At 58.6% G+C, this 23,430-nt stretch overlaps 1 protein-coding gene and 1 long non-coding RNA gene across 3 annotated transcripts in view; one reads left to right on the top strand and one right to left on the bottom strand.

Annotated features, from left to right (window-relative positions):
- The window catches only part of CMIP (c-Maf inducing protein), a 225,157-nt gene that overhangs the window by 194,527 nt on the left and 7,200 nt on the right, over positions 1-23,430 (top strand). For both annotated transcript variants that reach the window (XM_059151279.1, XM_059151280.1), the window contains 8 exons: positions 4,747-5,100; positions 13,837-13,902; positions 15,125-15,151; positions 15,445-15,493; positions 17,994-18,101; positions 19,830-19,946; positions 21,523-21,663; positions 22,301-22,348. In XM_059151279.1, coding sequence (XP_059007262.1) covers positions 4,747-5,100; positions 13,837-13,902; positions 15,125-15,151; positions 15,445-15,493; positions 17,994-18,101; positions 19,830-19,946; positions 21,523-21,663; positions 22,301-22,348 — 910 coding nt within the window. The remainder of the gene's footprint in view (positions 1-4,746; positions 5,101-13,836; positions 13,903-15,124; positions 15,152-15,444; positions 15,494-17,993; positions 18,102-19,829; positions 19,947-21,522; positions 21,664-22,300; positions 22,349-23,430) is intronic.
- LOC131817738 (uncharacterized) lies at positions 1,623-10,158 on the bottom strand. The gene is made up of 2 exons (XR_009348566.1): positions 9,991-10,158; positions 1,623-2,555 (listed from the first exon to the last, which is right to left on the bottom strand). It is a non-coding gene; the product is annotated as an uncharacterized LOC131817738 (long non-coding RNA).

The raw sequence follows: 23,430 nt of genomic DNA, 5'->3' as shown, positions 1-23,430 counted from the left end.
TTCTTTCCTGAGGTTCACTCCTGGGATGCAGGGTGACGCAGTTGCCACTAGTTTGCGTAAAACTTTATACAGTGACCTCTGGGGTCATTAGAGAGGATACGATGTGCAGGATCAGGGAGCATCTGCTGAAGCTCCCTGTGTGGTTGTTCAGGTGGTACACTGCACCACTCCCAGGGGAGCAAAATGTGTGTAGCTGGAGCTGGGGGCGTAGCAGGAGTGTATTTCAGTCCTTAGAGAGAAGGCAGTGGAACATTCTGACACACAGAAAATCATACAAATGAAGCTTCTAAACCAAATACTGTACTTTGAGGTCTTGCGGAAGGTGCCACAAACTTTTATTAAGGGCGTATTTTCTCACGACAGGACTTGAGAAGGGAGGATTACTCTTTTTTCAATGTCCTTAGCCCTAGATCCTGATACTCAGCAGGGACCTGTCCACTTCTGAGTCATTTCCCCGTTGAGTAGGTGATAGAACCCCTGGGGCCTCAACATGAAGACGTCATGCAGGCCAATCGCGCACGCTTGTTCTGTGCCCTACAGCATGTTGTATTAGAGCAAAAGAAACAAAAAAAGAAGGAGCAGAAGGTCAAAGGATAGCACTTGGCTCGTACGACCATCCCAGCATCCCTGTGGGCAGGGGCGGTCCCTCGCCCTCGGCCTCCCACGTTGTAGCTCTGGAGCAGGTCCGCATGCATTTCTAACTCAGGCCACCCTAGGAAGCAGGGAAACTGTTAGGAGTGTCCCACATTCTCAGGCTCCCTTTCCTCCCGAGGCCGTGACTCATCTCGGCTTCCCGGGGCCCACTCGGTGGATTCCCGGCCTGGGATTACGCAGGGACAGGAGCAGCGGCAGGAAACAGCACCTCCCAGGATTGTCCGTGTCCTCAAAGCCCTGCCCAGGTGCCCTGGAGCAGGTTTTCCTGACTCGGGAGCAGGAAGCAGAAGAACTCTGGAAATCCCTTTCCCAACACGCACCCCAGGAGAAGGGCAGGGGGGAAAGAACAAGAATTAGGAACTGTGCGCACGGTTGTACAGACAGGGGCCCGCGGACGGCCGCAGCAGCTTTCATCCTCCTCATCCTCTCAGTCCTTGTCTGGTGACAGCCCAGTACGTGCCAGGGGCCCCAGGCACAAAGGTGACCGGCTAGATGGAGCCCTTTCCCTCCGGAGCGGACAGTGTAGCGGGAGATGGAGGAGTAGCGAGGGAGCAGGCAATGGGTTGCAGTGAGCTTTGGTCAGGGCTGTGAGCACGGAAGCCAGAGCCATCATTAACGGGGTCTGTGCCAAGGCATCTCAGCCCTGGCCGCCCATCCGTCACCTGGGAAGGGTTTACAAGATCAGAACAGCAGCTAAGCACGCATGTGCCCTGTGAGCAGCGGCTCGTAGCTTTGGGGACATTCATTCATCATGTACAGGAATGTTCTAGCAGCGTTATTTGTAACAGCCCCTAACTAAAATCTGCCTCCACTCCGATGTCCTTATGACAGGAGAGTGGATGGACAGTTGGGGTCTGTCCGTGCAAAGGAACACTATGGAGCAGCAGGAATGGATGAACTAGAACCACTAGCAAACTGAATAAATTTCACAAAGGCAAAACGAGACAAAAGAAGCCAGACCCAAAAGATACTTGCAGTGTGATTTTTTTTTCCTGGAATTTCAAGAACAAGCGAAAGGACTAGGTAGTGGGGGCGGGAGGCAGAAGAACACCCCCCCCTTTGAGGCGGGGTGTAGTTGAAAGGCATGAGAGCAGCCTCTGCGTTTCTCGAAATGTTCCCATCTTGATGTAGGTCAGTGGTTCTCAGCTGGGAGCTGTTTGGAGCCCCGCAAGTGTTAGGCACTGTCTGGAGTCACACAAGGAAAGTTCACGAAGCTGAACTTGATTGTCCTGGGTGTGCTAGAGCCCTGTTGCATTTGGAAGCACGTCCCTTCCCAACTCCATAGTCCGTGATGGCACCTTAATAGTTCGGGTTCAGTTGTGGCAGCCGTATTCTCACCAAGGACACTGGCAAATGCTGCAGCCGGGGCTCCCGTTTTTCTGGCAAGTTCTTGTTGTGTCAGCATAACACTCCTTATATCTTAAAGGAAAAAAGGGGTGCCCAGGCCCCATCCACTGTAATTCTGATCTCATTGGGATGGCCCTGGCATTGTTTTTTGTTTTGTTTTGTTTTTGCTGTTTTTTGTGTTTTTGTTTTGTTTTGTTTTGTTTTTTAAACTTCCCAGGCAAGTCAACTGTGTGGCCAGAGTTGAGAACTTCTGCCTCTGGGGGAGGTGAGGAAGGGATCCTTCAGAGAGGTGATATTTAAGTTGAGAGCTTAAGTTGGCCCTCAGTAAGGCAAGAGGCAGAACAAGATAATCTAGGAAGCGAAAACAGCACGTGCAAAGGCCCAGAGGTGCAGATGGGGCTGGCGTTAGTCACCTTTTCCATCTCTGGTCCTTAAACACCTGCTTCGGAATCCCCAGGCTGCTGCAGACTGCTGGACACAGCATTTCCTGGATGGGCCCAGGAATTCTCCTTCTCTGCAGAGTGCACAGGCGATCTGCTCCTCCACGGAGGCCACTGCAGGGAAGGAAGGGAGGGAAACAGTATGACCGAGAGAGCGGAGAGATGGATAGAGAAGCAAAGATGGAGTTGAGGAGGACAGCAGCCGTGCCAGGCCCTGGGGGGACTCAAGCTTCTCTTGCTGAGCTGCTCCTGGGGATCGTGTTAAAATGCAGATTCTGATTCAGCAGGCCTGGGGTTTCTGGTCATGCTGGTGCCGCTGCTTGGGGACCACGCTGTGAGTGGCGCAGCTGGCCCTGAGCTCCAGCTGTGGAGCATTCATTCCAAGAGCACTGGGGTCACCGATAGGTTTAAGTGACTACGACAGGACTTGAAGAGCTGTCAGTTTCCTGATTTCCCCCTGGCTGCTGCTACTCGGAGGAGGGCCTGGAGGGGGCAAGCGTGACCTTGGGTGATTGCAAGCAGGTGCCCAGGGTGGAGGCCTGGGAGGGCGAGAGCCACCCAGCCCCCTTGAGCCCAGAGTAGTTTCCTGTTAGTTCCTCCAGGAAGTCACCATAAGGGCTACACGCTGGGGGACCTTTGTGGGGCTCAAGTCCATCCCACCCCTGGTGGTCAGTCCCTGGAAGATAAACCCTGCGTCCTCCGGGACTGCCCACAGTGCTCTCGGTGAGTACATAATGTACTCGCAGAAGAGCAGACAACTTGACCCAGGTTAGCCTAGCTCGCTGGAAAATCACCCGATCAGAGCCAAACAGCCTTGAAGATGCACTTCTAAATCCCAGCGAAGGCAAACAAAGGGCAATGGAGTGTTAAGTATTTGGGTAGCCACTTAGCTCTGAACCCGCGGATAGTTACACCGCCCCCTCTAGCCCCAGCCCAGACCACACACAGTTTTCCATCAGCTGTTGCATTCTCGGACTTTAGTTGATGGGTTTCGTTCTACCCCAGCGAAGTCTGAAGTGTATTTGTTAAACATCTTTGGTGGGCTCGGCGGAGGCCTGGCTTGTGGCGTGTGCCGGAGAAATTTGGGCCCTCCAGGTGCTTTGTATCCAAGATCCGTGCTCTACCCGGTCCTTGTGCACAAGGAGTGTGTGCATCTCTTTGCAAGCACAGGGCACATGTGCGTGGCACATTGAGGGCGGGCCTGGACGAGCAGCTGTTTGTGATCATGCTGTCGTGCTCAGAGTCTCTTGGAACAGTGGACTCAACCTTGACTGCACACATAGGGAGCCTGGAGAGTTACTGGTATCTGGACCCCAACCCAGAGATTCTGATTGAATTGGGCTTTGGATACTGGTATCCAGCCGGGGTGGAAAGCTCTGATTTGGGGATAGAAGTGTGGAGGTGGCAAGTAGAAGAAATCAGGGAAGACTTCATGGAGGAGGAGGAGGACCTGCACAGGATTATATGGGATCTTGGAAGCCGCTGTGGTGGTGAGAAGCCAGGGCTTTGTAGTCAGAAATCTAGTTTCAAATCCCAGCCCCATCCACTTACAAGCCATGTTTGACCTCTGAGAATGTCTTTGCTCACTGGTAACATGCAGATGGTAAAACCAGCCGTCCAGAGAGGTCTCAGTATCTGTGCAGTCTGTGATACCCCTTCGTGCTGTGCCACCCAGGAGCACCAGGGAAGGAAGCCCATTTCTGGGGTTGCCTTCACTCTAATGAGCCTCCCACTGAGTGAGGAGGTTCTTTAACCAGCCTCAAGGCCCTGACAAGTCCTGCTGTGGAGAGGCCTAATTTCATCGTTTGACCCGGCATTTCCCACACAGATGTGACCTCACGGATGCCGTACATCCGTTCTCTCAGTGAACACCCGTTAACGAGTATCATTCTTCCAGGTGGTTGAAAATGCTGTACCTGGGGGTTCAGCCAAGAGCAGGGGTGGACAGGAGGGAGCTGCAGACTGCAGGAGGCTAGAATTCTGGGGTCTGGGATCCCTGGTGGGGAGCGGATGCTGAGCTTTCTCACCTGGCCAGGGATGGGACAACAGAGGTGAGGCCTGGGCCTGCCCAGGGGGAGAGAAGGGCAGCGAGACTCCAGATGCAGCTGGAAAGGCACTTAGTAGGTCTCATAGACGGCCAGGGGAGGCCCTGCAGTGAAGGTGGCTGCCAAGGCCTCACGGGTAGCCCACGGCACCACCACTGGGTTCAGGGAGGCCCTCGGCACGGGGGAGCCCGCGGCCCGTGTGATGGCTCGGGGCCGTGTGCGGGCAGCCGCGCTCACACCGCTCTCTCCTCTCCTGCCAGTCGCGACAACTCCCCCAGCCTGAAGGAGATCCGGAACGGCTGCCAGCAGCCCTGCGACCGGAAGCCCACCTTACCTCTGCGCCTTCTGCACCCCAGCCCGGACCTGGTGTCTCAGGAAGCCACGCTGTCCGAGGCGCGGCTCAAGTCGGTGGTCGTGGCCTCCAGCGAGATCCACGTGGAGGTGGAGCACACCAGCACTGCCAAGCCGGCGCTGACGGCCAGCGCAGGCAACGACAGCGAGCCCAACCTCATCGACTGCCTCATGGTCAGCCCTGCCTGCAGCACCATGAGCATCGAGCTGGGCCCCCAGGCCGACCGCACCCTCGGCTGCTACGTGGAAATCCTCAAGCTGCTGTGAGTGTCCCCTTGGCGGGCCCGTCCCCAGTCGGGCGGGAGAGTGGGGCTCGGCGGGGCAGCGTGGGCGAGCTAAGCACGTGTGCACACGTGTGCAAGTGTGCACGTTTGAGGTATGCGTAAACGCGACGGGCGCCCAGGACGCAGATTCGGGACGTGAGGACACATGTTTGGGGTGTGTATGACTGTGGACATAAGCTTGGTGCGTGATTGTGTGTGTGTGCATGGGGATGTACAGAGGGCTGCATGTGTTCATGTGTGTGCATAAGCATGACCTAGATAGGTGTGTCCCTGAGGTTGAGAAGGTGTAGGTGAGCATCTGCCTCCAGCCACCAGGATGGCCGTGAGCCCCCAGGTGTGTCTGTGAGTGTGTCAATGTCCTTACTTTCGGCAGAGGGGCTCACTCTGGGTTTGGGAGTGCATGTGTGTGTTCAAGGGCTTTGGCTGTGTGTGGGTGTGACAACACAGGTGTGGTTGCCCGAGTGTGTGTGTGTCTGCATGTAGGAGGCTGCATGGATGTGGCTGTATGTGGGCTTTTCTCTGTGGGTCCATGTGTGTGTCTGGAGTGCCGCTTGCGTGTGTGTGCACACAAGTGTGTGTGTGTCTGGTGCTTGTGCTGCTTCTGTGCTTGAGCAGCTGGGAGTGCTCCCTCGGGGTGAGCATTTGTGCACCAAGCTTGGAGCGTGTATGTGTGTCACTGAGTGTGCCCGTGCACATATGCTCGTGAGCCAGCACATGACTGTGTGTACTTGGTGTGCGTTTTGCATCAAGTCCCAGTGCCCTCGCTCCCAGCCTTGCCCGGTGAGCAGGGACAGAGTGGAGCGTGCAGAAAAGCTCTGAGGAGACAAGGGACCCGGGTCGGCTGTGCTTGGTGCCGCCCTGAGCTTGGGGCTTCAGGCCCATGTGCCCACCACCCCCTGAGCCTCAGTCGTGTGCATCTTGAATGAAGGGATCTTACGATTTGGCTCTCGGGGGTCCTTCCAGTTGTACTACTCACACTTGAACCACTCGGACCCGTCTCAAACTCACATGTACCTGGTTCCTGGAGGCACCAACGAAGGGGCCCCCTTGGTCTGGAGTCCCCAGCAGGTGCCTCCCGTCCTCACTCCCACAAGTCCTGCTCTTCAGATGGAGCTCTGCGCTCCTTGGGACCGAGTCTGGAACCCAGCATTTCCCGGCGTGGTCAGCACTGGCTGCGGGCTCCTCAGAGGGGTTGTGGGCATGGCTGTGTGGTCCTCTCCGACCAGTGCGGAAAGATGCCTGTCTACTGACCGGGCACTGGGGCCCCTCGATCCGGGGGGCACCTGGCTCCTGGGGCTGGTTAGTGTTGCTGGGCCATTGCCAAGTCCCAGTTGTTGCCCAGCTCTGCCCGTCGGCTCTGCCTCTCTGGTGAACGTCGAATTGTTGCCAAGCACACCCGGGGGCTGCAGGGTGGAGGCGCTGCACTCCTGGCAGCAGAGGCCTTGGGCACAGCCACATTGAGCCAGAGGACTTCCAAATTCTGCTCAGAGGGCGTTGCTGAGAACGCATGTCAGTTTCTTTAAAGCCGGGGGCAGCCACCGCTTTCTCCCGGAAGTGGTGATCAGCCCTCCTGGGGACAGGTCGGCCATCCCCCGCGACTCGCCTTGGCCCCCTTACTTCCTCCAGCCGTTCTCCACAAACACCTGGAACTCCCAGGGCTTCTGCTGGCTCGGGCCCGGACTCAGCTTTCTCATTAAGCACTAAGGATTTGCGTTTCATCATGCAGTTGACACACATTTTTTCCCCTTCTTCATAAACATGCTCACAGATGCGGATTCTCTTCCCCCTGTCTTCTTCCAGACCTCCTGCCTGCTGTTGGGGCATGGCGGGGGGTCAGGTGCCCAGTCCACGGATGGCCACGGAGAGCCAGGATGCATTCCTAGCTGCTTTCCAGAGGAGCACCTCACCTCTGCCTGGGGCTCTCCACAAAGCAGGTTTATATTTGTGGAAGCCTTTTTCACCTTGGGGTCAGGGGGAGGCTCGGCACAGTTCAGACCGGAGACATTTTTCCAGAGCCCAGCTGCCTGTTTGTGTCGATGGCTCACTTGAGGCCCTCAGACATAGTGGACCCACAAACCCTAGCAGCTCCAAGGGATGGTACTTTGGAAGAAGCAACAGATTCAGAGTCAGACTGCCAGGTCCTGGGCTATGGAGGCCAGGGCTGGCTTGTGGCCTTGAGTGAGTTCCTTGGTCCTCTCTGAGCCACGGCTGCCTCCAGGCACAAGCGTAAAATGGACATTCCCTGGGTACTCGGGCAGCGTAGATGCCTCGCAGGCACAGACACCAGGCAAGTGGGAATTACTACACTTTCTGGTTACAACGGTGTTTCCTCTATTTTAAGATACCGTTGGGAGTGAGATGCCCCCTCGATTTAACAGCAGCACTTTGAGAGGAAAAAAGCCCCAATATGGCATTCCGTGCATGCGCAGATCACAAGAAGTATGTGTTGTCTGTGAATTGAGGTCGTGTGGCCACCTCCCTTAGCCTGCTGTATAACTGCGGGCAGTGTTCTTGGCTCCTGGGCCTCAGTTTTCTTGTCTGTACAGTGGGTGTCATGACATAGGGCCTTTCTCACCATAGGGCGCTCTCACCAGCTAGAACACTTGCCAGTGAGTATTATGTGTAAAAAGGAGAGAACAGAGGATCTAATACAGAATGGGAGGGAGCTCTTAACAGAGCCTTGTGAGGGCCAAAGAAGCCCCACTTAGAGCAGGCACTGCTACTCCCCGAGAGTGTGGACAGCCCAGCCCATAGCACCCAGTTAGTTGCCTTCCCACAGGAAGGCCTGTGCATCACTGGAATCTGACGCCCTTGAAAAGTAACAGAAGCCCCAGGAAGTTGCCCAGAGACCCTTAAAAAGGAAAACTCTTCCCAGCGCAGGCCAGCATCACTCTGTGAGGTCCAGGCTGGGCGGTGCGAGGGAAAGAGTGGACTCGGACGCAAGACCGAGCGAGCAGGCTCGGCTCTGTGGGGTTTGGGAGTCTACCTCTTAACCTGCGAGGCAGTGTGCCGCTCGCACCTGTCTTCTCCTTTACCAAACGCTTGCCACACGCAGACACCGTGCCTGGTCCTGTGCCCAGTGAGGGGGCCCGACCGCTCTCTCGCTCTCAGTCCCGCTGCATCTGAGCAGCGCCAGCTAGGAAAACCAGGGGCATTGCCCGCTTGGTGGGATGGAAGAAGGGAGGCCGCCGGCCCCTGGAGACCACCAGCAAGGGGACGGGCTTCTGTCCAGGAAGAGAAAAGAGCAGCCATCATGAGCGAGCAGTGGTCCGATCCCATCTTCTGACCAGCTCAAATCCGGCGACTTGATCTTTTTGAAAGAGGTCTTGTTGGGCTGGAGACGAGTTAGAAGACACCTCATCCCTCAGGGGCCCTCAGGGAAGATGCAGACAAGACTTGGGGTCATCCTAAAGACTGGGCAGTGTAAGTAGAACGTAGGAGGCGAGTGTCTGCGTCGCCCAGGACAGCACTGCTCAGTCAGGAACTGTTCCGGCCGGATGCCGCGCCGGTGAACACGGAGGCTTGGTGCCGGGAGCTGCGGGGATTGTTGAGGGGCTTGGAAACGCTGTCCCACTAGGAACGGCTGAAACAGCTTTCAAGGGCTGAGAGTTGGAGAGGGAGGGTGGCTGGGCCGGAGGGACAGGACAAGTCCCAGCACATTGCTGGAGTCGGATACCTCCCATCCCAGGGGTGACCGCTTTGTACCCTCTGGCTGGTGGCCTGAGAGGCCTGGGGTTCGGATTGGGTGCTGGTGTGGGAGAGCTGTCAGGGCCTGGCCTGCCCGACCCAAGCCAGTGTGCTGGGGACTTGTGGCTTCTCAAGGCTCGCACGGCGCCCCTGCCCTCTGCCCGGGGCGTCAGCTGCCGTTCTGTGGGTAGGATGGGCTTTCCCACCGCCCCGGCACCATGCAGAAGTGCTGGAAGTCAGGAGGAAACCAGGTGCTGGGAGGAAGCAACTTGTCCCCGGGACGGCTTAGAACCCTGGTTCAGGGGGCGCCTGGGTGGCTCAGTGGGTTAAGCCGCTGCCTTCGGCTCAGGTCATGATCTCAGGGTCCTGGGATCGAGTCCCACATCGGGCTCTCTGCTCGGCAGGGAGTCTGCTTCCTCCTCTCTCTCTCTCAGCCTGCCTCTCTGCCTACTTGTGAGCTCTGTCAAATAAATAAATAATTTAAAAAAAAACAAAACAAAAAAAAAAACCCTGGTTCAGGCAGCAGCTGTCAAGTTGGCTCACGGTTCCGCCGGGCGTACGTTGTGTGTCTGCCGTGCCAAAGCAGCGGCTAGCTGCCCCAGGCCCTGGGAACCACCCTGTCTCCATTTCCTGTGTCCACCCCCTCACCTGCCCAGGTTGTCTCCGGTGTTACCCACGCCCACCACAGCAGCAGAAAGGCAGTTCTCAGCCATCTGGCTTCTGAACCCCCCGTGAAGTGTGTGTGAGGTTGAAGACCTGGGCCTCATGCTCACCAAAACCAGCTTGCCTTCGATTAGCTCTGTGACCTTGGGCAGCTCCCCTGACCTCACTGGGCAGTCGAGGAAGTTCTAGAGCCAGCTAGCCCCATTCATGGGAGGACTGCATGGCAGGTGGCAGTTGCCTGCAGCTCATCAGAGGCCTTTGGGATACTCAGGGGACCTTAGCTCCCTTTCCTCCATGAGCACAGGGAAGGCCTGGCCCCCTCCTGCCCTGGAGCTGAGCGGGCAGGCCTCCCCCCCCATCACCATCCCCCTTCCGTCCCAGGCCAGCCTGGCCCAGCAGCCCTGCGGCTGGCACCGCTCTCCACATGCTTGTGGCAGGTGTTCTGCTGGCCACCGGCATCTCACACCCCGTCCCTTGGGCTTGGCTAACCCCTGGGCACCCACTCTCTGCCCAGCATACCTGTGCACCCCAGACCGGTCAGCCCGGGCACTGGGAGCAGGACCAGGAGCTGACTGCCGACTTGAAACTGGGCCCGGCTGAGGCAGGAAAGGAGGTCCACTGTCCTCTCCCACTTCGTGCCTGTGTCCCCCATTCGCGGTCCTGTGTGAGCTGCCAAGAAGGAGGAGGCCGAGCTCAAGGCCGGGGAGCCTGAGCTTAGTACCCGGGGAATGCAGGTGACCCGCGCTCTTCTACAGACTGGGCTCGTCAGTGTCCCCTGCTCAGGAGTGAACTCAGGCCAGGCCGTGCCGTGGTTCTGAAGGCCAGCCAGCATGTGCCTGTCACGGCCCCAGCTCCGTGCCTTCTGACAGCCACTGATGAGCGCTTTAAAGTCCCCTCAGAGTTCCCTGTACTTAATGGCATTTCTACACGGAATGTGTTTTGTTCTTTTAAAGCCAAGAGAAACTAGTAAGTGCTTTTTCAACAGAGGGAGGTGGCCTCCTGTGCAGGCGGGAGCAGGAAACGTGATGTCATGCTGTTGAGTGAATAGGACCGAAGACATGGGTTCCTGGGTTCCCGCCTCAGCTCCTCCTGGCTGTGTGACCCTGGGCCAGCACTCACCCTGAGAGTTTTCCCATCTGTAGAATGGGGATGGCCAGCGCGTCCAGCTCAGCAGGTTTCTCGGAGGGTCCCGGGGCGGATCCCGGTGTGCGTTTGGAATAGCCCCTGCTCATAACGAGCTCTGTCTATCAAGTTCGCTCCTGTTACTTCTAGATTAGCAGGAAACCATTTACTGGAAAATTTTAGATTTGCTGGAGTCAGACAGGTGAGGGCTGTTGTGGGGCGGGGTTTGGAGGGAAGACAAGCTTGCCATAAAAATCAGTGACTCCCGCCCCCCAAAAAGCAGCCCACAGGTATGGGGTCACAAGGGGTCTTCGTATCCTGATGCGCAGCAGACGGGCTTGTGGGCTCGCTGGGCCCGGCCACCTGGCACGCGGCTTCGGATCCTGGCTCCCCGCTTCGGATCCTGGCTCCCCGCTTCCCAGATGTCTGAACAGAGGTGGGGCCTCAGTGTCCCCTGTGAGGCAGGTGTGATGCCCTTGAGTGCCAGTCCTGAGGCGTCCGCGAGCAAGTTTGTGCCTAGTGTGCAGCCTCACGAGTGCTTAGCTGACCTGCACAGCCGACACCGTTAGGACCACGGTCAGGCCCCCAGACACCTCTGGGAATTCTTTTCCGCAGCGGGAGCTGGGTTCTGAAGGCTGCCACTTTCTCACTGGTGTGTCTGCAGGAAGGTGGGGCAGGAAAGGGCTGTCACCAGAGGGCTGTGTGAACGGGACCTTGTCGGCGGGGGCGCCTACTGGTTCCTGGGGATCAGAAGGTCTCGACTGTCTTTTGGTATAGAGACATGTGGCCTGTAAACAGATACACAGCATATTGGGAGGACCATGAGGGACACACGTTGAGAAAGCTCCTCAGGCCGGGGGGGCAGAGGAGCACCCGCAGATGGTGGTTAGAAGCTTGAGAAACACCAGATCCTAAGTGGAAAAGAGCCCCAGGGCCACAGGCCCCTAATTCGGGTTTGGAACCTTTCCCTGCCCTGGCCAGTCCAGGCCCATCGGGCCCCTCCTGTGGGCAACGCCAGGTATCAGTAGAGGTCCGACTGTAGCCCCCCGCCCCCCAAACAGAGACCCTTGGAATGAAGGGTTCAGATACCTGCTTCTGCCAGAACCCAGCCTCTGCCCAAACCAAGACAGGATCCAGGTCAGACGGCACGCTCGAGTGCGCAGCTGAGGACACACGCTCTACCACTTGTCAACATCCCCTTCCACTTGGGAGTGAGCGCCAGGCCCTGGCTGCGTCTCTCTGACATGTGCTGGGGCCGCAGCTCAACAAGCCTCTTCCGGGAGCCAACCTGGCCCGGTGCCCAGCCCAACAGGTGCAGAGATAAGGTGCGGCGCCTCCCGGGGCTGCTGCAGGCAGGGTGTGTACACACCTGGGCACCCGGAAGACTTCAGCGTAGGAAGGGCCACTCCGGTGGCCTCCCTGCTGGGTGGGGTTAAAGCACTGGGACCGCAGAGGTACCTGGCTGGCATCGGGCAGTCAGTGAGAACTGGCTACCTCTGGGTTCGCTTTCCAACACAATCCCCCAAACCAGAGACATCGGGGAACCCAGATCTGGGGCCGTACCCGGTATAGGCACTGGGCGGGGCAAGAAGAGGTCACGGCCCCAGAAGCCCCCGAGGTCAAATTCAGAGGACTAGCTGGTGATTTGTACAAATATGAAACGCTGGTGGGCCTTGTTTTCCTCCTGCAGAATGGGTTGTCAGAATTCGGGGCCTCGTGGGGCATCTGGGGGTTTTAACAGGGGCACGTGTGAGTGTTCTAGTGCCTGGTCAAGGCCAGTCTGTCCGCAGGCTGAGACGCTGCCGTGCCCCACGTGTTCCTGCCCTTGCCCCTCCTGGCTCCTCCTTGGGGGCAGTTGGCAGAAGCTGTTCTGGGGGGCAGGATGGGGGCCCTGCCGATTGCACAGCAGCCCCTGGGAGCTGTTACTTCCCTTCCTGGGACCTCTTTCTGTGGCACAGCCCTGCAGTCACCTGGCCTGTAACAGACTCGAGGTGGTCAGTCCGCTCCGGTGGTCTCAGCGGCCCCAGCACGCAGGGGGCTCAGCACGGTGCGGCTCTCGTAGCCATTCATGCCAGTGTCCCTGTTCTTGAATGGTCTGTCCCAGGCCAGGGTGGGGGCAGGACCCTCTAGTGCCTGGTCCCACTGGAGGCCTCCACGGCCGTCCGTCAGAGCCAGTGAGAGTCAAGCCTGGATTGGATTCGTCTCCCACCACGGCTGTGGTAGCTTGCACAGTTGACTTCTCTGTGCCTCGGTTTCCCTATATGTTGAGTGAAGCCAATCTTCAGTTACTTCAGTGTGAAGAGTAAGCGAACAGAGCCAAAGCCCGGGCATTGCGCAGCTCTGTCCCGGCTACTAGGTTTTGTTCCATTAGGATTATTCTCCCCATGGCTATTATTGTCATTTGCAGGGACTGTTTGGTTAAAACGCTGTTATCTGGACATAGGAGAAGCATCTCATAAATAGGGCGGGTTGACCCAGACTGCAAATAAGTAGCATGTACTTTTATTTTTTATGAATCCGTCTATATATCTCCCCCTCTGTTCTGGTCGAAGATGAGAATGCCTTTGCATCCCCAGCAGAAGCTGCCTCTGCTAGGCGGCTCAGGTGGCCGCAGCAAAATTATACAGACCGGGTGGCTTTGGCAACAGAAATTTATTTGCTGGCAGTTCTGGAAGCTGGGAGTGTGAAATCCCGGTGTGGGCGGGGTCGGTTTCCTCTGGGGCGTCTCTCCTGGGCCTGCGGCGAGCTGCCTTCTTCCCCCGTCCTCACAGGGTCCTCTTCCTCTGTTAGTGTGTGTCCTGGTCTCCTCGCCGCATTGGGACGGAATCACACTGGGTTAGGACCCCCGCACCCCGTAGCCTATTTACCTCCATGGCATCTGCGTCTCCAAACACAGACACAGTCTAAGGTTCTGGGGGTAGGATTTCAACCCGCTGATTCAAAAGTCAGAAGGAGCAACGACCTGGTGACCTGGGTGCAGACGTGGGGTGGGATCAAACCCAGGGAACTGGAGGGTGGGCCCCTTCGGTCGCCGTGAGGAAGCCTTGAGACGGGGTCTACCCATCAGGCCTGGAGACACCGGCTGCTTGTCTCCCCAGCTCCCTGGAAGTAGGTGGCGGCTGCAGCAGAGTTAGTACCGTGGGCTTCTCTGCCAGACCCCGGCCCCGTTGGGGGCCCTCCATGACAGCACAGTAAACCTCTCCTTCTCCAGTCCAAACCTGACTGTCGCCCCCCTCTTTCTAGGTCCGACTATGATGACTGGAGACCGTCCCTGGCCAGCTTGCTTCAACCCATTCCATTCCCCAAAGAGTAAGTCCCACCCCGGTTTCTGACCTCAGTCGTCCACGGGTCACCCCGGGAATACCATGGACAGTGGTGGGAGAGGGAGAGGTTGGTCTTCCGCTGTGGGACCCCCAGGGAGGCACCACCACCCCTGACTCCGAAAACTGGGGAGATGACCTCACCGCAGCATTACAAGGATTCAGTGAGCTAGGAAGGCCGGCAAAGCCCTCCCCACCGTGCGCCTTCCTGCAGAGAAGTGAGCGATTTTGATCAAGCCTCTCATGGGACAGGACTGCCTGCCTGCGCTCTCTGCCACAGCCACAGTGAAGTCAGAGGCTGATGCCCACAGAATGACCGTCTGTGCCATCCCGCGATGCCCTGAATGCACTCTCGCTCTCGCTGCGCCCGTTACCGTTATGTGCTCGTGTTCCCCGGCAGGCTGGGCCAGGAATGGGCCCTCTGTCTCTCTCTTGCCGGCCCTTACCTCAATACTGAATTTACCTGAGGAAAATAGAGAGAAAACTGTGTGGCCGATAATGGCCTGAGGAGAAGCCTTTGTCTGAGGAACCAGGCCCTAAAATGCCTCCAGGCCTCTGTTTTGACAGATGTGGAGAAACCAGGCCTGGGGAGGCAGCTCGGGGCTCCCTCAGGAGCCGATTAACGAGCGGTGTTTATGAAATGCAGCTCTCCAAGGGGGACATTACACCCGGTAATTGCCCCATTTGCTGGCCTGGCCTCCCCCTGGGGCCCCCAGGACTCAAGACCCGAGAAATCTGACTCCTGAGAGCCAGGGCTGTCTCCAAAGAGCAGTGGCGTCATTGGCTGCATTTGCTGTCCCCATGGCCCTTGGGGACACACGTGACAGTGGGCCCATGATGCAATTCACTTGGAGAATGGTCCCTGAACGCCCCCCGATGTACAGCAGTAATTAGCGCGGCCGTGCCTTCGCGGAGGAACAATTACCAGGCACACCTGGGTCACGGCCGATCCGCTCTGTGCCGCTGCCGGCCGCAGGCGCGGACCCCGATACCCGGGGGCTCTGTCTCGTCCCCTCCCTACCATCTTTGCCTCATCAGAGGCCTTTGTTGTGTGGTTTCAAGGAGGGACAAAATGTCCGTGTTTCATTGTCAGCCTCCTCCGCATTCTTCGGATCAGACAGAGCCTCACCGTCCCCAGAGGACGATCTTGGGATCGTGGTGGGTTTCAAACCCCCCACCCCCACTAACTTTTCCCGCTCTTTCCGTTGCAGGGCTCTCGCACATGAGAAGTTCACCAAGTGAGTATTGGGGCAACACCCTGGTTCCCTCCTTCCGGTGCGAGCGCCCTGTCTCCCAAGGCCATCCCCCGCGGCCAGCCCTCCTTCTGGCCCCTTCTCGGTCACGGGCATTCTGGAAAGCAGCTATGGCTCCTCTTGGAAGCCCTGCACCACCTGTCCAGGCGCGTCCGGGCATTTCCTGACCCCGACCAGCTCTGCTAGGTTCCCCGGCCCAGCCCTCTCCTCAGCCCCGACCGTGGTCCACGCAAGCCTGGACCCTCGGAATGACTCTGCTGCTGCCCCATCTCTTTCAGGGAACTCAAGTACGTGATCCAGAGGTTTGCAGAAGACCCACGACAAGAGGTGAGGCCTCCCTCACGCCCTCAAAGGCACCCTGTCGGGGCTATGGCAGGACACCTGTGAGCCTCTCCAAGCCTTCTGTAGCCTTCTGTCAGGGCCTCCTTGTCTCCCACGGGCATTCAGAACAGTTAACAAAGGCTCCTTGCCTTGTGCGTGAACACAGCCACCCCCTTGTGATGGGGGTGCCCGGCCCGTGATGTCAGTCCTTCCCGAGAAACTCAGGCTAGCCAGAGGTGGTTGCCCACCGACGGGCTGTTTCTTCTGGGGGCACAGTCGTTGTCTTAGGGCCAGGCTGGCCAGGGGTTCCCAGCCCACTCCGGGATAGCGGCGGATCCTCTAGGCCACCGTTCTGACAGTCAGCAAGCTGGGAAAGGCATCGGAGCAGGGATCTGAGCCGGCTTTCCTTTCCCAAGCATGGTGGAGGCCTCCCTGAGGGGGCACTGTGTCCCTCCGGTATCTGGGCTTCAGGGAGAGCTCAGCTCCCCTCCCCCCCACCCCAGAGGCTGTGTGAGCAGGGACTCAGGTGGCCCGGCGTCCTCCGTCCGCTTTGTCCGCAGATGACAGCTGGTCTCGCTTTGGTGCTCACCGTGTGTTAGACACGCGCGTTTTCTCCTTGAATCCCCCCGACAAGCACGAGTAGGTCCTGTCATCACATCACCCCCGTTTACGTCGGAAGTACCCTCCTCTTAGAGTGGAGAAACCTGAAATTGAGGGACCTCCCCATGTCACACAGCCAGTACCTGGCCCAGGCCGGATCCAAACCCAGGGAGTGAGGCTCTGGAGCCAGTTGAGTGCCCAGCTCTGCGGCGAACACACGGGGCCAGACGGGGCTGCGGGAATGAGCTGGTTGCTGGCCTTGCCCCGTGGAGCTCGCAGCCCCCTTCTCCGCAGGCACGGGCCCTGGGATGTGAGGGGATCTGGCCTCCAGATGGGGACAGACCGGGACACATGTGCCCCCAGCAAAGCGGGAGGTTGAGGATGAGCAGAGGAGGGAATGATTTCTTCTCCTTGGTGGAGCCAGAATATCCTCTCCTCAGGCCCCACGGTAAAACCGTTCTAGAAGGATCAGGTTCTAAAACACCTTGATTCTAAACCCTGATTTCCAAGGTGGTCTTCAGGTGCAGTGGGAAAAAGCAAAAATGGCCGATAGGGAGTTCCTAAGTGGCCGGAAACAATGCTGGTCTAAGCTGTCCTTCCTTCACTGTGTGTGAAGACGGATTCTCCGAATTCCCTTGGAAATTGAGCCTCTAGTTCAAACACAGACTTTGAAGCTGAAGAATAAAAGTGGTCCCAGCTGCTTCCCAGAGCGAAGAGGCAGAGCCAGGTGCTGGCAGGGAGCGTTCCAAGAGCTCGGTACCATCCGCAAGGCCCCGGGGAACTGGTGAGCAAAGGGCCAGGTTTGCGGGGGATGCCCTGTCCCCAGCGCGCCCCTCGCCAGGCCTTGCTCCAGGCTCCCCTGTGCCTCTCCCTTTGCTTCTGTTTCTCCGTCTTGAGTCCGCTCCCACCGTCTCCCTCTGGAAGAAGCCACAGCTACAAATCGTTTGTATTTGCTAAATAGCGTTCCGTATTCTTGATTCCTTATTTCTTTGAAGCAGACGAATTACCATTTGGTATTCTTCCAACTCTAAGGGAAAAAGCAAAGCCCCACCGCCTCCTTCTCTGTTTACTTGTGTGTGGGTTGGGATCAGCTACAACCTGCGAGTGAGTGACTTTTGGCAGCGAACTGTCCTTCAGTCCTGAAGGAAATGATCGGACACATCTCTCAGCTCCCTTCTGAGGACAGGGAGGAGGGGAAGAAACAAAGGCCTTTGTCTCTCTCTCTCTCTCTCCCTGCAGTGATAGGAGGGGCCGGGGTGGATGTGGAATTCCTTCCAGACACATGCATGCACATGTGTTTGCACACTCGCGCACACGTGCCCGCCCACACACTGACACACGGAACTCTGGGATGGCGGTTGAGACCCACAGAGAGAGCCGTGCTTGTGCATGAAACTGTCCCGCCCGGGTCCGAGAGCCTTCCAGGGCGAGGCCCAGACTCCGAAGGAGGTGCAGAGCTCCAGCCGAGGAGCGGCGAGCAGGACAGAGGATGGGAGGGAGCTGAGGGCAGAACGCCAGAGAGAGGATTTCAGGTGCAGAAGGAGAAGGGAGAAAAAAGCGCTCCCCCGGCCCCCCAAGAAGGGCAGAGGAGGAGAGGGGATGAGTCTGAGCTGTTGCTTAGAGCCGCTCTCCCCCCTTATTTGGCCTCAGACTTGCTTTTGTTCAGGGCGACTAACCAAGCCAGGCCTGGCCCTTCCTACGTCGGAGCTGAAGTTGTATTTCTGGAGTTCCCCAGTGTGTGGATACCACACTTTTCCCCCCAAAACCTTCCATGGTATTTAGGTGGGAGTCGCTGGGCTTGAAGTGAAACAGGTTTCTTTACTGCGGGACTTGTCCGAGCCTTTACCGTTGACCTGTCTCCTTTGGGCCCTCGGGGGCTAACCGCTGTGCCCCTCATCTGCCACAGGTGCACTCGTGCCTGCTGAGCGTGCGGGCCGGAAAAGACGGCTGGTTCCAGCTCTACAGCCCCGGAGGGGTGGCCTGCGACGATGACGGGGAGCTCTTCGCCAGCATGGTATGTGGGGCGGGACGCCTCACTGGGCGCGGCGGGCGGGCCCTGGGTTTGCCTCTGCTGGCAAGGCCAGAACTGCCCCAATCCGGCGGTGGTGGCCAGCCTGGGAATTTCCAGGCTGAGTCGAAGCTGAAGATGTAGTAAGGTGACGGCCACAGGTGTCCCGTGCTGTTTCTCACCTGAGCGGGCGCCCAGCCAAGGGCTAGAAACTCCTGCTCTCACACAGTCCTGCTCAGCTCCATGAGGAGGTGACGCTCACTGTCACTGCACCTTGCAGACAAGGTGCTGAAGCCCGAGGCGCTCCCCACCCAAGCGCCCAGCGTCTCGGGCCAGCTTGGTGTGCACCAGGGTTCCAGGAGGTACTGCAGCCGCACAGGCTCTGCCGACAGAGGCCAAGGTCAGGATGGCGTCTCACCTTAGAGAGGAGTGACCTGGGGTCACCAAACCAGTAACTGCACTCCTGGTGACTTCCAGTACTTTCCTTGGGCCGGACAGCTCATGTGAACTGTTTCTTCATCGTCAGCCTTTCCTCCGAAGCACGTCTGTGCTGAAGCAGACCGGGGAGTGCGGTGGCCTGCCCGAGGTCACACAGGCCTCCGGCCTCCATGTTCCTCCTTGACCTAAGCCCACGCTGTCCAGAGCCTTGTTGCGGACGCGGGCGCCAGGCCAGGGCCTAGCACTCGAGTGGCTGTGGTTGGTCTTGTCTCTCTGCCGGGCCACCTGTCCAGCGGGGCAGCTGCTCACGGAGCTCTCCGCGGTGACAGCAGACCCCCGCTGCCTCTGGAGCCTTTCCTGAAAGGGACTTAATTTTTAGATCCCCTTCCTTACGCACGGGCCCTCCACTCCTCACCTGTGGCCCTACAGGCCCCTCTCGAGTGCCCTGTGCATCCCTGGCCTCTGCCTGCCTGCACCCCCCACCTCTCACGACAGCTCCCTGATGTCACAGCGTCACCGTGGCAACAGCCAGCGGTCCCCCACCCCTCGATGCGGGGACTCAGTGTGCAAGAAAAGTCGGGGAGCTGGCAGCTTCCCCGCCCGAGAGATTGCGTCTGTGTGCCAGAGTTGTTAACGACGGAGCGGAAAAAATATACATGGAAAGGGAAGCAGACAGCCCCTGGGATGGCAGCGCCTCGTTTCCATGGTGATGCAGGGCGCGGGAGAGGTCCCCTTGCTAGGCTGCTGTTTCTAACCAGGGAAGGGCATTTGCTGTCGCACGAAGTCTGGGGAGAGAGCACACGAAGTGTTTGGGCCCTGGCCCTGTTGTTTGGGGTCCCCTGCCCTTGGGCGGTCATTCAGCAGCCCTTGGAGCTCCCAGAGGGTTTGGGAAGGGGGAGGCGGAGCTCCTGCCTTTCTCTGTCCTGCGTGTGGTGGCAGTGTACCCCCAAATGCTAACCCCCGTCCCCCGCCCTGGCAACCCCCAGCCTACTTCCTGCCCCCAAGGCTGACGCTCCAGGTGCCTCACGTGTGTGGAATCCTACCAGACTTGTCCTTTATGATCGACTTACTCAGCCCCGGGTTGTTGGGGTTCATCCGTTTTGGAGCATATGTTTGGGGGGGTCTTCTGAATCCCCCTGCAGGGAGGGGTCCCATGATCATTTCAGATCTAGTGTCCGCGCAGGAGGTGGGCGGGCCTTCTGGTTTTGGAATCCTCCTGGCACCCCGGAAGCAGGCATCTCGGGCCACAGCGCCTTGGTGGCCCCTCCTCGTCACACAGGCCATCTCTCCTCACAGGTGCACATCCTCATGGGCTCCTGTTACAAGACCAAAAAATTCCTGCTCTCCCTGGCGGAAAACAAGCTGGGCCCCTGCATGCTCCTGGCGCTGAGGGGGAACCAGACCATGGTGGAGGTAAGCAGCCGGCCTGCGCCCCCGGCATGGTACCGTCCCGTCTGGGCCTTGGTCCTTGTGGACCGAGTGCCTGGCGGGGGCCCGGAGCTTAGGGCAGCTGGGAGCACAGCGGCCGACGAGGCAGGGGCAGCCGTGGCCCGTGCTGAGCCTCGCGGGAGCGTGCGGCCTCCCTCACACGACTTACCCTCTCGCTTGCTCTCCTTATGACCCTGTTGACCTTACGGGCCGGAAGGGTCAGCGGAGGTTTCTGTTCCGTTTTTCTGTTTCTGTAACAGACCAGCCCAGTCGGGCTTGAAACGATGATGCTTGTGTGTTTGGCTCACGGGTCTCGGGGTTACCGGGCTCGGCGGCCAGGCTCCTGCTCTGGTCTCTGGTGAGCAGGCCGAAGCACCTGGGACCCCAGGCCTCTCCCCACACCACAGCCTTCCCACTCACCAGGGAGCACACCCCTGGCCCAGTCCCTCTCTGTCTCCTCCCAAAGTCCCCAGGAGCCCGAGGCCCCCAGAGCCGCTGTCCCAGGGCAGACAGGCAGACGCCGCATCGTCTTCCTCACGTACCTCCCGCGTTAGCCGGTGTCACTGGGCCACGTTCTGCCCGGGGCAAGCGCCAGCCGATAGTCAAGGGCTGGGGCTGAGAACACCACTTAGCGGGAAGAACATCCCAAGGATTTGAGCCCCAGAGCTGCTTCCCTGCCAGTGAGCCTTGTGCTGAGATGTGGGGGCAAGGAGTTCCCCAGAAGGCGCGAGCAGAGTGGCCAGGCCAGGCCAGGGAGGAGGCCAGCATGGCTGAGTCGAGGGCAGAAGGTCAGGGATTCGGGTGGATGCACCCGGAGAGCCCCGGAGAGCCCATGAGGCACTTAGAGGCCCTGGTAAGGATCTTGGAGGTTCGTCCGCGTGCTTGTGCCGGAGACCTGCAGGGACAGGGGGAGCAGGAGGCAGGTGAGCCGTGCTGTGCAGACCTGGGCCAGGCAGGCTCTCCTTGGAAGGGGTGGAGTCACGGGAAAGGGAATCTGGAAGCAGGGCTGCTTGCGTGTGAGGCCCGGGCCCCTGGGAATGAGCGCTGGCAGCAGAGTGACCTGTGCAGTCGCCCGAAGCTCCAGGAGGCGGGATGTGCCCAGTGTCTCCCCACAACAACTCAGTGACCATGTCTTGAGCACCAGCCGTGGGGTAGGCAAACGGGGCGGGGGACTAGGGATGGAAAGAGGTATCCTGTCTTACGGGCTCTCTACCAACCCTTCAGGGCCTAGCGTGCATCCTTTCTTTGTGCGTTTGCCGAGGGCCTGCTCTCTGCTCAGCTGGGTGTGTGCGAATGTTTCCATTGTATGGATGAGAAGCTGTGGCTGGTGATTTGCCCAGTATCACACAGCCAGAAATGCAGAGGGGGAGAGCATGGTTGCTCGTTTTTAGGATGATATTTTGGGGAGCATAGAGCACGCCGAGCTTATCCGTCAGAACCCTGTCCCCCGGTCTGTGGGGCTGCTGGGCCAGGCTGAGGGTTTGGCCCCCTGTGCCTGTAGAGGGCAGCCCTGCCCGGAGTCTCGGACAGGCTGTAAGGTGCCTCCCGCTCCTCCCTGCAGATCCTGTGCCTGATGCTGGAGTACAACATCATTGACAACAACGACACCCAGCTGCAGATCATCTCGACCCTGGAGAGCACGGGTGTGGGCAAGCGCATGTACGAGCAGCTATGTGACCGGCAGCGGGAGCTCAAGGAGCTGGTAAGGCCACAGCCCGGCTCCGTGGCTCCAGAGCTGGGCCGGGCAGGGCTCTGCTTGGGTGCGCTGGGGCAGAGAGCAGGACCACCGCACCTGCACGGGCCGCTGTTCCAGTGAGTCCTCCTCCAGGCCCAGAGAAGTCGGGACCGTATGTGCCACGTCCTCACCCCCAGAGTCCTGCACACCAGTCACTGTCGCCCTCCCTGTATGTCACTCGTGTCCCTCAGGCCCTTCTTGAAGGGGCCAGGGCTGGACTTCAGAGTGGCAGCAAACTCGTGCCGCTGGCCCTCTGCAGCAGCTGTCCCCCGGTGGCTGATGGGGAGGGTGTGTCAATATTCCAGCTCCCTCTGCGCAGACAGGACTACCTCTGAGACCTGACCCAGAGGCCCCAGCGGTAGCTATATGCTAACACTCCCCTCCTGAAGCGGCTTCACTGTCTTGCTTCCCCTGCTGGTGTTTCTTGGCATCCCCTCTCTACTAAACCAACTGAGCCCCAACCTTGTCTCGGGGTCTGGCCAGAGACCAAGACCACCATGTTGCCTTCTACTGCCCTGAAATGAACCCGGCTCTGTGTGATGTCAGCGAGGATGGGGTGTGCAGGGGAGAGAACGGGTCGTAATCAGTCTGGTTTCTGTTGCAGCAAAGGAAAGGCGGGCCCACTAGGCTAACACTGCCCTCCAAGTCCACAGTGAGTTGGTTTCCTTCTTCTGTGGGGCCGGGGGGAAGGAAGAAGGTGTTAGGCCTCCGTGCTGGAGAACGGCAGACAGCGGTGGAGGTGAGCAAGGACAGCGCAGTCCTTGACAGGCCACTTTTCCAGGAGGGATTGGGGTTGCCGGAAGCCAAGCACGGTAGAGATTATTGTTGATACTGACGTTAATGTGGTACCCGTTAATAATAGTAATAGCTCACATCCAAGGAGTATTTAGGTACCAGTACTGGGTTATGAGTTCATTTTATCGCTGTAATAACACTATGAAGTTGGCGCCTCTTTTTACCCCCATGTACAAGTCTCCGCGGATCTTAGTCCCATCTCTCCTGCTGCCCCACTGTCCTTGGCATAAGACTTCTACCTCATGGTTCAAAAAGGCTGCTCAAACTCTAGCCATCATGTCTGCATTCAGGCCAGCAGAAGGAGGAATAGCAAAGAAGAACATGCCCCTTCCCTTTAAGGGCTTTCCTGAAAGTTCTAGTGGACACATCTCCTCATACACCGTTGTCCAGGTTCAGCACGTGGGCACACCTGGCTTGGAGATTAGGGCAGCTGTGTGACCGCTAAAACTCAAGGATTCCGTCACTAAGGTGGAAGGGAGAACGGCTGTTCCCCTCGGTGATCGGGGTCTAGTACTCACACATGCACAGATCTACACAGGCCTCAGAGTTAGGGGGGACCTCGGTGATCGCAGCTGGGAGAGGGGCCCGAGCTGCTGCGGGGGAGGGTGAGTTGGCCAGGCGCACGTGGACGCACGCACACACGTGGGAGCGACGTGGCCTCAGAACACCCCAGTTGGTGATTCAGGCTGTGAGTCACGGTGCTGGAAGCTTCCTCCCTCCCCCACGGGGACGTGGAAGCAGCCCTTCCCTCCCCGACAGCCCCCTTGGTCCAAACACCACCACCCCCCCGCCCACACCAAGCCACGACATCACCCCACCTCCTGGGGATTTGTTGCCCCAGTTAGAGCTCTGCGGAGCAGGGGAGAGGAGGCGGGGAGAGGGGTATGATGGGGTCTCTGGAGCTGCTGGCAGCCCGAAGCCTTTCCCGACAGCCCACCT

This window comes from Mustela lutreola, chromosome 16 (genome assembly GCF_030435805.1).
Source record: "Mustela lutreola isolate mMusLut2 chromosome 16, mMusLut2.pri, whole genome shotgun sequence".
Lineage (NCBI taxonomy): Eukaryota > Metazoa > Chordata > Mammalia > Carnivora > Mustelidae > Mustela > Mustela lutreola.
This window is presented reverse-complemented; position numbering and strand designations above follow the sequence as displayed.